Source organism: Ptychodera flava, chromosome 18, assembly GCF_041260155.1.
Source record: "Ptychodera flava strain L36383 chromosome 18, AS_Pfla_20210202, whole genome shotgun sequence".
Lineage (NCBI taxonomy): Eukaryota > Metazoa > Hemichordata > Enteropneusta > Ptychoderidae > Ptychodera > Ptychodera flava.
The window spans coordinates 9,947,038-9,961,776 of NC_091945.1; the positions used below are offsets into that span (position 1 = coordinate 9,947,038).

Below are 14,739 nucleotides of genomic sequence, written 5' to 3' on the forward strand. Positions count from 1 at the left end.
GAAGTGTGACCCTATCCAGTAACTATCAACCAGGAGCTGAGTTTGCCATCGGTTCTACAATAGTCTCCTACAATGCTATTGATCCTTTCGGAAATATTGATTCATGTGATTTCAATGTGACCGTAACAGGTAAAGTTGTGTTTCATTTGAATGCTTGATTGCAAATGAAGATAAAACGGCGAGAATTTAAATTGGACGGGTTTCTATATTCAAATTGCAGTATTGCAGTGCAAAATAAATGTTTTGATCACACTGAAGACATGAAAAAATAGACAAAGTCCTGATGTGTAAGAGCACTTTTTTCTAATATTTGTCAAAATGTCGTTATCTAAAGATGAATAATTTGTAACATTTGTCTAATGGCATAGATGTTGAAAATCCCAGCATCATCTGCCCTGAAGACATTGAAGAATACACAGACCTAGGAGAAGATACAGCACTTGTTACTTGGTCACAGCCTAATGCTACTGACAATTCAGGAAGTGTGACTGTAACTAGTAATTATCAACAAGGATCTAATTTTGTCATCGGTTCTACAGTAGTCTACTATAATGCTAGTGATCCTTATGGAAATGTGGATTTATGTCTGTTTACCGTGACAGTCATTGGTAAGTTTTGGACTTGTTCTGAATTTGCATTATTTGCAAAATATCAGCGAAAGAACATAATCAGTGAATATTGAATGTCAAGCTCGTAGAGTCAATCTGTAAAGTGTGATTTGAAGTGCACTTTTAGGAAACGTAGTTTGATGCTATGGTACATTTATCTCACCGGTCAGTTTGTCGAAACCACATTCTTGATTGTTCATGGTGGTTAATTTAAATGTTCCAAACAACCAGTTGAAGAGATGAAATAAATAGACCCGCAATTGTGTATCTCTTGCACAGATGATGAACCTCCGACTATCCTGTGTCCTGAAAACATTGATGTAGCCCCTGAACCTGGAGAAGCTACAGCTGTTGTCAATTGGTCACAGCCAAATGCTACTGATAATTCAGGATATGTTACAGTAACGAGTGACTATGAATCAGGAACTGAGTTCAGCATCGGTTCTACATCTATCCATTATAATGCAAGTGATCCTTCTGGAATGTGGATTCATGTCAGTTCAATGTGACAGTGACGGTAGGTTGTTTATTTATTTTGTAGCCTAAGATGACCATGGCTGAAAATTAGAGTATGCCCAAGACTGAATTAAAAATTGACTTTACTTATGCTTGAGATATTGTTGGAATAGCGTAGGTATGGTAATGAGTACTAAGTTGTAAATTTAAATAGAACTTTGTGCTTGAAGGATGATGTGAGTTCAACTATTTCTACTGAAAACAAGATGTGATATGAATGTGCTAGGGGTGGACCATTTGATATCCTGGGGGGGGGGGGGGGCTTGGAAGATTGGTGGAGAGCCATTATTTTTTTCCCACCTGCTTCACCATGAATTATTTTTTTTCTACAGGGCATATGCTGGCAACTTTTTTTTTCACTTTCCTTCTTCGAGATATATTTTTTTTAAACAAATTTCGGTGCAATGTTTGTTTGCTTGGTTTTTCACACCCAGTAACAAGATGCTGTTCTATCGCACACAGACTATATTCAAGAAACTAAATAAAGATATGTAAATACATGTACATTTTTGATTCACTTTACAAAAATATCAGTTTATAGATCTTATTTATACCATGGGTAACACACTGAAAATACAAATCAAACAACCTGATTACTGAGTTCTACATTAAGCATTAACAAACTTACAGTGAAAACTTTTCTGAGAACATCACTGGTGTCATCAGAAGAGATGATGGTATCCTACATATATTTGTAAAATCATGTACATTTATGGCAGCAGTGTTCTCCCCAGGATTTTGTTAAAAGAGGGCGAAGACGTGGTGCGAAGCACCACAAGCGACCGCGTCAGCAGTTGCGGGGGGAGGTCAGGAGGGCGGTGTCCCCCCTCGTGCCATTGGAGCTTTTGAAAAAAAGAGATTAAAATAGTGTTATTTGTGGCACTTGGGGAGTATTTTTTCAGATTTTTTTCATATAAAAAAGCTCAAAGGAAAAGAAATCTGAGACAGTGTTCCATAACTTTTATTCCAGTTCACTGATTTCAATGAAGATTATATTTTTTGAAAACGAAAACATAGCGACAGACATACATTTATTCATCGATGTCAAAATTATCACCATAACACTTACGCTTATGTGTTCTCAGCCTGATACACGTACACGTCCGACCGAGTCTAACAATAGGTCGTTTTGCTTTGGGAAGGAATACACAAGCGAAATTCTAACCTCCTATAAAAACTTCAGAGTACTCTGCTGTCCTTGGTTACCCTCAAGTTCCTAGGCATGTTTATACAGCTAAGTCGGTTACCTAATGCACGACCCCTATGGAGAGACTGACCGTGGCTAACGATTATGGCCTGTGCCATGCAAATATGGCTGCCATCAATCACCGTCCCTCCACCCACGAGGGAGGAGGGACGGTGCATCAATGAATGAGTTGCACATGGGCTTATGATCTCGGATGACATCACAAACTCGCGAGATTTGCAAGATCGATGAGAATTACGTTTGCAGCCTGCAGGATCGACGTTCACACTTGCATTTTGCTAGTAAATCACTGTAAACTTTTTTCCCCGTACATTTTATTGTTTTATTTTTCAAAAAAATAAATCTTTTTCATTTCTGGCAAGGGGGCGCTCGGAATTTACAAGAGCGCGCCACGCCCTCGTTACCTTATTCAGGGAGAACACTGTCCAGGCATTTACCTGTGCTTGAAAAAAATATGTCATTGTTGACAAGTGTCCTGGTTTGAGTGATATTAGCAAGTTGAACAGTCCACTTGACTGACTGAGTCCACTTGACCCAGTTCATGGCAGGCTGTCTCTCTTCTTGTGGTATTTTGACAAAATCCATAAATTCAGATTTACACATTTCTGGAAAACACTGGTGAGCAATTTCAATTTCAGCATATACTTTCCTCTAATCAGAAGGTCATGTATACTGTACAATTGTTCATATTCAGTTATTGTTCCTCAAGCTTGAAATGGTTTATGCTTTATAAAACTCCAGAGCTACTGCTTGATTTTTATTGATGCTGCAGTGTGCATCGAACAATTGTCAAGATTTTTTTTCCGAGTCGCAATGGTCCATATTTGTTTTTCCATCAGCCACTTAAGCCAGATTTTTTTTTCGAGCAACTCCAAATGGCATCTTTTTTCCCCAAATCTTCCAAGCCCCCCCAGGATATCAAATGGTCCACCCCTAACGTGTTTTACAAGAGGTTCATTAACAGTAAGTAGTGCACTTCACAGAACAATCAGATATCTGTTAAATCATTATATGTAGCAGGTTGCATCAACGTTCACACAGTACTTTCAGAATTAAGTCACTAATTACAAAGCATAATTTAATATGCAAGTGAGATATTTATTAACATGACACTGCCCAATGCTTCTAGTCCAATTTGATATATAATAAATCATCTTTATTGCATGTATCAAACAATTTGGTGTAGGAATTTCGGAGTTATATCACTAATAATGAAGTTCGTTTAATATGCAAAGGAGACGAAAATTGACATGACACTCACAGTATAATGATAATGTTCTGAGATTGTCATATGTCAAAACTTTCATGAAATTTTGTGCAGTATTTCTTTATATATGGCACACTGCCATTACCGTCTCCATATGAAACCATTACATGAAAAAATGATATTTCTTAACTTCATTAGTATGCTAGCCATACTAACAAAATCTAACAGGTTCTTACCAGTAGCATAGGGTACCTGTCGTTAAATCTGACTTGAATCCGTTTTGGTGTTTTTTGGTTATCTTGTAAACAGGCAAACAGACACATATACACACACAATCAGATACACAGACACGGACAGACAGACATCGTTCGACATTAGTTCACGTGTGTGAACACGTGAGCTAAATTGGCAGATGATACAGCATTTTCAATATTATTCGGTTCAATAGATGTTGTTAATCCTGACATCATCTGTCCTGCTGATATTGAAGTAGTAACAGACCCCGGACAAGCAACAGCAGTTGTCACATGGACATCACCTAACGCTACTGATAATTCAAGAAGTGTGACCCTATCCATAACTATCAACCAGGAGCTGAGTTTGCCATCGGTTCTACAATAGTCTCCTACAATGCTATTGATCCTTTCGGAAATATGGATTCATGTGATTTCAATGTGACTGTAACAGGTAAAGTTGTGTTTCATTTGAATGCTTGATTGCAAATGAAGATAAAACGGCGAGAATATAAATTGGACGGGTTTCTATATTCAAATTGCAGTATTGCAGTGCAAAATAAAGGTTTTGATCACACTGAAGACATGAAAAATTATAACAAAGTCCTGATGTGTAAGAGCACTTTTTTCTAATATTTGTCAAAATGTCGTTATCTAAAGATGAATAATTTGTAACATTTGTCTAATGGCATAGATGTTGAAAATCCCAGCATCATCTGCCCTGAAGACATTGAAGAATACACAGACCTTGGAGAAGATACAGCACTTGTTACTTGGTCACAGCCTAATGCTACTGACAATTCAGGAAGTGTGACTGTAACTAGTAATTATCAACAAGGATCTAATTTTGTCATCGGTTCTACAGTAGTCTACTATAATGCTAGTGATCCTTATGGAAATGTGGATTCATGTCTGTTTACCGTGACAGTCATTGGTAAGAGTTGGACTTGTTCTGAATTTGCATTATTTGCATAAAAAACATCGAAAGAACAATGAATGGATAATGAATGTCAAGCTCGTAGAGTCAATCTGTAAAATGTGAGTTCAAGTGTATTTTTAGGAGACGTAGATTGTTGTTATGGCACATTTATTTCACCTGTCAGTTTTTCGAAACTGCCTTCTTGATTGCACATGGTGGTAAATTGTAATGTTGCAAAACAACCGGGTAAGCCTAATTCACGTGCCGCCTGCCGCGAGCCAAAGTTCATGATGCACGAATTAGCATGTTAAGCTAGAAACAGGTGCATTTTAATTCATTGATTCATTTTCATTGTAAATCAACATTCGGGCTTCAACGCCGCCTTCTAAATGCATGAACTGGTGACCAGCGAATGTGTGTTTACGAATTCTACATCAAGGGGCATATGCAGAAAGGGACTCGAGAGAAATTATAGGGAGGGAGGGCCAGTATTTTTCAAAATCACACTGCCCGTAAAATTGTAACATTAAAAATTGATCAATCAAAATTCTGTACATTAGTTTTGTAGACCATATGGTAAGGTTGCTATATTTCAAATATCTAGGTCTTAAGCCATGATAATATTAAGAAGATTTTTACAATATTATTTTTGAGAATTTATGACCTTTGACCTGCCCTATCCCCCTCTGCAACTAAGCTTTGGCTTATCCTACGTAAGAGTCAAAGACGGCTGGTATCTATCGAACTGTGACTGGTATGGGACATCGACTCGTTCAACATCTCAATTAATTATGCACATCTATAAATTATAGCTAGCTAACAGAGGTGGATGTCTGAAGTTTAATGGTGGCAGATGATTATGTAAATAAATTTGTGCTAAAATATCAAGCGATCAGGATGACATTTGACCTAGCCAATATTGCTATAGGTCTGATTTTTGCTGGACGGCCATCATGGGAGGAAAGTGTACAGCAAAAATATCAAGTAACCAGGATGACCTTTGACCTGAATTTAACTTATTTGCTAGTATATTAGTGCAACAGCCTTCATATTTGGTGGGATGAGGCGTCACATTATGAATTAGTAATATTTGTCAAATAAAATATTATTGATGTTGACTATAGCACGTACAGGGACGGCATAACAATTGGGGAGAGCACTTTCTCAGCATCATTTGAAAAATCCCCCTTGCTCCCTATAATTATTTTCCAGTCCCTTTCCGGCCAGCACATGTTGAATTCGTGAACACACACATCGCAGGTCACCACTTTATGTATATACAAGGCGTCTATTAAATGTGATTTATAACAGTGAAGATGAATTCGATAAAGTGAATTGGAGTGAAAATGCACCTGTTTCTAGCTTAACATACTAATCGTACATCGTGAACTTTGGGTCGCGGCACGCGGATTGTGGCTCATAGCTCGTGGCACACGACACGTGAATTAGGCTAACCCAGAGAACCAGATGAAGAGATGTACATAGACCGGATATGTCAAGCTCGTTGAGGCAGCTGTAAAATGTGGACTTAGGTGAAATTTTTAGGAACGAAGATTGATGCTATGGTACATTTTCTCACCTCTCAGTTTGTCGAAACTGCATTCTTGATTGTACTGGTGGTACATTTTAATGTTGCAAAACAACCAGATGAAGAGATAATGACAATAGACCCGGATTTGTGCTATCTCTTGCACAGATGATGAACCTCCGACTATCCTGTGTCCTGAAAACATTGATGTAGCCCCTGAAACTGGAGAAGCACAGCTGTTGTCAATTGGCCACAGCCAAATGCTACTGATAATTCAGGATATGTTACAGTAACGAGTGACTATGAATCAGGAACTGAGTTCAGCATCGGTTCTACATCTATCCATTATAATGCAAGTGATCCTTCTGGAAATGTGGATTCATGTCAGTTCAATGTGACAGTAGCCTGGTAGGTTGCTGTTTCTTTTGAGCTTAAGATGCCATGGCTGAAAAACTAGAGTATGGCCAAGACTGAATTAAAAATTGACTTTACTTATGCTTAAGATATTGTTGGAATAGCGTGGGTATGGTATTGATTACTAAGTTGTAAATTAGAAAAGAACTTTGTACTGAAAGGATGATGTAAATTCCACTATTTCTCATGAAAACAAGATGTGAAATGACTGTGCTCACGTGTTTTACAACAGGTTCATTAACAGTTATGTGCTTCACAGAACAATCAGATATCTGTTATATCATTATATGTAGCTGGTTGCATCTTCTTCCACACAGTACTTTTAGAGTTAAGTCACCTAATTACAAAGCATAATTTAATATGCAAATGAGATATTTATACACTTGTCACCGCCCAATACTTCTAGGTCCAATTAGATATACAATAAATTAATCTTTATTGCATGTATCAAACAAATTTGGTGATAGGAATTTCGGAGTTATATCACTAATAACTGAAGTTCGTTTAATATGCAAAGGAGACGAAAATTGACATGACACTCACATTACAATGATAATGTTCTGAGATTGTCATATGTCAAAACTTTCATGAAATTTTGTGCAGTATTTCTAGATATATGGCGACACTGCCATTACCATTACATGAAAAAATGATATTTCTTAACTTCATTAATATGCTAGCTATACTAACCAAAATCTAACACGTTCTTACCATAGCATAGGGTACTTGTCGTTAAATCTGACTTGAATCCGCTTTGGTGTTTATGAGTTATCTTGAAAACAGGCAAGACAATCACACATACACACACAATCAGATACACATACACAGACAGACAGACATCGCTTCGACATTAGTTCACGTGTGTGAACACGTGAGCTAAATTGGCAGATGATACAGCATTTTCAATATTATTCGGTTCAATAGATGTTGTTAATCCTGACATCATCTGTCCTGCTGATATTGAAGTTGTAACAGACCCCGGACAAGCAACAGCAGTTGTCACATGGACATCACCTAACGCTACTGATAATTCAAGAAGTGTGACCCTATCCAGTAACTATCAACCAGGAGCTGAGTTAGCCATCGGTTCTACAAAAGTCTCCTACAATGCTACTGATCCTTTCGGCAATGTGGATTCATGTAGTTTCAATGTGACTGTAACAGGTAAAGTTGTCGTTTCATTTGAATGCTTGATTGCAAATGAAGATAAACGGCGAGAATTAAATTGGACGGGTTTCTATATTCAAATTGCAGTATTGCAGTGCAAAATAAAGGTTTTGATCACACTGAAGACATGAAAAAAATTGACAAAGTCCTGATGTGTAAGAGCACTGTTTTTCTAATATTTGTCAAAATGTCGTGATCTAAAGATAAATAATTTGTGACATTTGTCTAATGGCACAGATGTTGAAAATCCCATCATCATCTGCCCTAAAGACATTGAAGAATACACAGACCTAGGAGAAGATACAGCACTTGTTACTTGGTCACAGCCTAATGCTACTGACAATTCAGGAAGTGTGACTGTAACTAGTAATTATCAACAAGGATCTAATTTTGTCATCGGTTCTACAGTAGTCTACTATAATGCTAGTGATCCTTATGGAAATGTGGATTCATGTCTGTTTACCGTGATAATCATTGGTAAGGTTAGCTATTGTTCTGAGTTTGCATTATTTGCAAAAATATCAGCGAAAGAACATAATCAGTGAATATTGAATGTCAAGCTCGTAGAGTCAATCTGTGAAGTGTGATTTGAAGTGCACTTTTAGGAAACGTAGTTTGTTGCTATGGTACATTTATCTCACCGGTCAGTTTGTCGAAACCACATTCTTGATTGTTCATGGTGGTTAATTTAATGTTCAAAACAACAGTTGGAGAGATGATAATCAATAGACCCGCAATTGTGTATCTCTTGCACAGATGATGAACCTCCGACTATCATGTGTCCTGAAAACATTGATGTACCCTGAACCTGGAGAAGCTACAGCTGTTGTGAGTTGGTCACAGCCAAATGCTACTGATAATTCAGGATATGTTACAGTAACGAGTGACTATGAATCAGGAACTGAGTTCAGCATCGGTTCCACATCTATTCTTTATAATGCAAGTGATCCTTCTGGAAATGTGGATTCATGTCAGTTCAATGTGACAGTACCTGGTAGGTTGTTGTTTATTTTGTAGCCTAAGATGCCATGGCTGAAAATTAGAGTATGCCCAAGACTGAATTAAAATTGACTTTACTTATGCTTGAGATATTGTTGGAATAGCGTAGGTATGGTAATGAGTACTAAGTTGTAAATTTAAATAGAACTTTGTGCTTGAAGGATGATGTGAGTTCAACTATTTCTCCTGAAAACAAGATGTGAAGTAAATGTGCTCACGCGTTTTACAAGAGGTTCATTAACCAGTAAGTAGTGCACTTCACAGAACAATCAGATATCTGTTATATCATTATATGTAGCAGGTTGCATCAACTTTCACACAGTACTTTCAGAGTTAAGTCACTAATTACAAAGCATAATTTAATATGCAAGTGAGATATTTATTAACATGAACTGCCCAATGCTTCTAAGTCAATTTGATATATATAAATCAATCTTTATTGCATGTATCAAACAATTTGGTGTAGGAATTTCGGAGTTATATCACTCAATAACTGAAGTTCGTTAAATATGCAAGGAGACGAAAATTGACATGACACTCACAGTATAATGATAATGTTCTGAGATTGTCATATATCAAAACTTTCATGAAATTTTGTGCAGTATTTCTTTATATATGGCACACTGCCATTACCGTCTCCATATGAAACCATTACATGAAAAAATGATATTTCTTAATTCATTAGTATGCTAGCCATACTAACAAAATCTAACAGGTTCTTACCAGTAGCATAGGTACCTGTCTGTAAATCTGACTTGAATCCGTTTTGGTGTTTTTAGTTATCTTGTAAACAGGCAAACAGACACATATACACAACAATCAGATACACAGACACGGACAGACAGACATCGATTTCGACATTAGTTCACATGTGTGAACACTTGAGCTAAATTGGCAGATGATACAGCATTTTCAATATGATTCGGTTCAATAGATGTTGTTAATCCTGACATCATCTGTCCTGCTGATATTGAAGTTGTAACAGACCCCGGACAAGCCACAGCAGTTGTCACATGGACATCACCTAACGCTACTGATAATTCAGGAAGTGTGACCCTATCCAGTAACTATCAACCAGGAGCTGAGTTTGCCATCGGTTCTACAATAGTCTCCTACATGCTATTGATCCTTTTGGCAATGTGGATTCATGTGATTTCAATGTGACTGTAACAGGTAAAGTTGTGTTTCATTTGAATGCTTGATTGCAAATGAAGATTAAAACGGCGAGGATTTAAATTGGACGGGTTTCTATATTCAAATTGCATTATTGCAGTGCAAAAGAAATGTTTTGATCACACTGAAGACATGGAAAAAATAGACAAAGTCCTGATGTGTAAGAGCACTGTTTTTCTAATATTTGTCAAAATGTCGTTATCTAAAGATGAATAATTTGTAACATTTGTCTAATGGTATAGATGTTGAAAATCCAAGCATCATCTGCCCTGAAGACATTGAAGAATACACAGACCTAGGAGAAGATACAGCACTTGTTACTTGGTCACAGCCTAATGCTACTGACAATTCAGGAAGTGTGACTGTAACTAGTAATTATCAACAAGGATCTAATTTTGTCATCGGTTCTACAGTAGTCTACTATAATGCTAGTGATCCTTATGGAAATGTGGATCATGTCTGTTTATCGTGACAGTCATTGGTAAGGTTTGCTATTGTTCTGAGTTTGCATTGTTTGCAAAATTATTAGCGAAAGAACATAATGGATGATTATGGCTTGCTATAATCATTGTTAACGCGGGGAAGGGCACAGAGAGGCAGGCCATTCTACCTTTGCCTCACACCCACGCCTCGCACTTTCGCTCAACACACAATGAACCCTTGCCTCCCGAATCACAGCTGCTTCTTGTCCACCCTCACTATCAAATATGAATGCCTGCATGCCTTGCATGACGTCCAACCCATTATCTGCTCGCATCACTGACCATTCAGCTATCCATGCATACCCCCCTTGGCCCAAGCCATTTGCCGCCACTTCAGCTCCTGACGTCCACCCATTATCTGCTCGCATCACTGACCATCAGCTATCCATGCATACCCCCCTTGGCCAAAGCCATTTGCCGCCACTTCAGCTCCTGCAACGATAACGTACACATCACAAATCCTTCACGCATCCCGACCATGGGTAAAACAAAGAAAAAGACCGGGCAAGCTGCCCGCCGATCTTCATTGCGACCGAAGAGGACTCCGAAGCACCTTGATCCCTACTTGGTACGGAGACAACAGGCTCAACCCGATGACCCGCGCCCTACCTTTTCGAACCCGATACAGTACCAATGCAGGGAGACAGACCTCTCCAAACTCATTGAGGCCGGAATCGCCACAGCCGTCGAATCGATCCGACGTGACCTGCAAGTCCAAACGACCGGTGCTGCTGGCCTGACGGCGCATCACCCATCAAGCCACCCTATCACTTCCGCTCACACAGATACTGGACCTCTGTCGCCTGTTTCGATCATCGAGACCAGTGTGGAGCGGGCAGCCCGACCGGCCACTCGCAGACTCACCAACAGCAGGCGTACGCTGTAACACAACAACAACCAGCCATTACAGCGACCCACACAACTGACCTGGTCACCGCTGATGGCGTACATCACTTCCTGGATCAACCCACCGTAGGAGGCGCGCCTCATAACAACATAACAGCCAACATGGCTGCGCCCATGTTGCAGCGGACCCAGCTTCCCAGTTCCACAGAAACAACGCGGCGTCCACCCCCTCGTTCAGGAACACCGGCTAACGCACCAGCAGCTACGCCGCCAGCCGACCTCCTTCTACCAGTACGTTGAGCAAACGACTCTGAACAATCTGGCGAACATCGGTAAGTTCATCGACCTCAGTGAGCTACACCCGATGCCCTTGCCCCAAGCGCATCAAGGGCCACAAAAACACAAATAGCCTTTGATCCTGACAACCCGGGTATAGCTACGTTCACCACGAAGTCAAACGAAAGAACATTGACAACTTTGAGATCTGGTCCAGTTAAGTACCTTCTTGATGTATAGATCATTTTACCATCCGCACCTAGCTATCCCCCTGGCTAACTACCACCGTTTCATAGCAGCACAGGCAGCTGCCTATAAACCTGAGGCCTGGCTAAACTACGACAAAGCTTTCCGCCTGAATGCGGCACGCTACCCTGACCAGGTGAACTGGGGCAAGCTGGATCCGGAGCTGCACTTCTTCCACTTCCAACAACACTCACACCTACTATTCCCCACATGCTTCGGATGTGGGCAACGAGGTCACGTCAAGACCTAGTGCAACAGATGTCCGAACAGCACCACGAACCGTAATACTACTGGGAAAATACCAATGCCAAGAAACAGCCTGAATCCACTCAACAACAACAGCAACAGGTATGTCGTTCCTTCAACCGTGGGACTTGCAAGACCCCCTGTCCCTATGGGAGAATACACAAATGCACAGTGTGCGCCTCACCTGACCACAACGCTCAACAACACCACCTGGTCACAGGTCAGCAGCCACCCCAGCCCTTTCGAGGGAATGATCGCCAGTCCGGCGATACTCGAAACGTTGCAGCCAACAACACCAATCAACCTCGCTAAACTAGCCACAGCCCTTGAAGGCCACCCAGACTCTGCCACCCTACTCCATGACCTCACCTACGGCGCCAACATCGGCTTCACCGGGACCAATGGCCCACGCTACACCCGCAACGCAAACTCGGCCATGAGAGACCCTGAGGTTGTTACCAAAGCCATACAAAAGGAAATTCAATCAGGCCACACAATTGGCCCATTCCGCACACCACCACTACCGAACTTCATCATCAACTCCCTCGGTTGCGCCCCAAAAAGTCTGGGGGCCATCGAATCATCATGGACCTATCACGGCCGAGATATGACTCTGTCAACCACAACATAAACAAGGATGACTACACCCTCACCTACTCCCGTGTCGACGACGCAGTCGCCATGGTGCACAGACATGGCAAGGGCACTTTGCTTACCAAGGTGGACATTAAAAATGCATTCCGCCTATGCCCCGTTCGAAAGGCAGACTGGCACCTCCTTGGTTTCAAATGGCAAGGACTATACTTCTTTGATCGCGTGTTACCCTTCGGCTTACGCTCTGCTCCATTCCTCTTCAACCGCTTTGCCGAAGCCCTGCTTTGGATCATTCAATCTAGGGCAGGGACGAAGGACTTGTTGCACTACCTGGATGACTACCTTGGGGCCGGCCCACCACACTCCGGACAATGCCAGCATCTACTGGACACAATGCTCAATACCTGTGATGACCTAGCCATCCCCATTGCACCAGAGAAGATTGAAGGGCCATGCCCGGTAATAACGTTCCTCGGTATCATCATTGACACCATCTCCATGACATTGCGGCTTCCCAATGACAAATTACAAGACCTCCTCGATATTCTCCCGACCTGGCTTCAGCGGCAAACATGCACCAAACGAGAGCTACTCTCCCTCATTGGCACCCTCAGCTTCGCGTGCAAATGCATTCCAGCTGGCCGCATATTCCTCCGTCGTATGTTAGACCTCAGTGTGACAGTTCAAGCACTCAATTCCACCATCACCTTGTCCAGTGAATTCCGCCTCGACGCGAAGTGGTGGTGCGACTTCTTGCCAACGTGGAATGGTACTGCCTCATTCCTGGAGCCAAACTGGACCTTATCCCGCGACCTGGATCTATTCACCGACGCCTCCGGTACCATTGGCTGTGGTGGCTACCATAAGGGCCACTGGTTTACCGTCACCTGGCCCACCTCACTCACTGCCTCAATCGCCTGGAAAGAGATGTACCCATACTAGTGGCTTGTTCAATTTGGGGCATTCGTGGCACGGCCGCCGTATCCTCTTTCACTGTGACAACCAAACGGTAGTGCATATTTGGAAAAAAGGCTCAGCCAGATGCCCGAAGATCATGCACCTGGTCAGAGGCATCTTTTATCAGGCAGCCAAAGGTAACTTCCATGTCTTGATAGCCCACATTAACGGAACTGATAACTCAATTGCTGACTCACTTTCTCGTTCACAGATGCCGAGATTCAGAACGCTGGCACCCGAGGCACAAGCACACCCATGCCAGTACCGCAGCAGCACCTGTGACCAACGGCCATCACGATTAGGGTGGCCATCCTATTTGTCACCAATCTTGCAGACCGGGGCCTCGCATATAAGACTATCAAGGTGTACCTTGCGGGGGCAATGCACAAGCACGTCGAGCTAGGCTATGAAGACGATGTCACCACCCATGCATTGCTGCAGCGCACGCTACAAGGGATTCGGAGGAGTATCGGTGATGTGCGCCGGCCGCGTCTTCCAATCACAATCAACGTACTTCGCCACCTAAAGGAGAGCCTACGATCGTGGGAAGGCCTGTGTGATCACGACAAGGTCATGCTATGGGCAAGCTTCACCTTTTCCTTCTTGGATTCTTGAGAGTGAGTGAATTCACTGCTGCTGGGCCACTGCAGTTCGACCCAGCCACAACGCTGCTTGTTCGAGACATAGTGTTGACCAGTGTACTAGAAGTGAGACTGAAATCCTCTAAGACTGACCCGTATCGACGTGGGTACGTACTCCGCATTGCGCCAACCGGGACATCTGTTTGTGCGGTCAACGCCTTTGCAAAATATCGACGATCACATTGCCTTACGAATACAGCAGTGCCGGTCTTCCAATTTGCCGATGGCACGTGGCTCACGCGTCAAAGGCTGACGCACTACCTGAGAAAGCTGCTCGTGCATTCAGGGATTAAAAGTGCGGAGCTATATACCACACATAGCTTTAGAAGTGGTGCTGCCACAACCGCCGCTGAGGCTGGCCTACCAGATTGGCTAATAAAGACCCTAGGACGATGGCGGAGTGACGCGTACCAGGTCTACATAAAGACAGCGAAAGAGACCCTGGACTCTGTGCCTCGCATGCTTGCTACAAGGAAGTAG

The 14,739-nt window shown here is 41.8% G+C and overlaps 1 protein-coding gene across 1 annotated transcript; it reads left to right on the forward strand.

Annotated features, from left to right (window-relative positions):
• The first annotated feature begins 1,022 nt into the window (after positions 1-1,022).
• Positions 1,023-11,599, forward strand: LOC139117927 (hyalin-like). Its single transcript, XM_070681165.1, has 8 exons — positions 1,023-1,125; positions 4,130-4,225; positions 4,466-4,705; positions 7,557-7,796; positions 8,037-8,281; positions 8,556-8,793; positions 9,733-9,958; positions 11,239-11,599. The coding sequence occupies exons 1-8, from the start codon at positions 1,023-1,025 to the stop codon at positions 11,597-11,599; spliced, it is 1,749 nt and encodes a 582-aa protein (XP_070537266.1).
• The last annotated feature ends 3,140 nt before the right edge of the window (positions 11,600-14,739 follow it).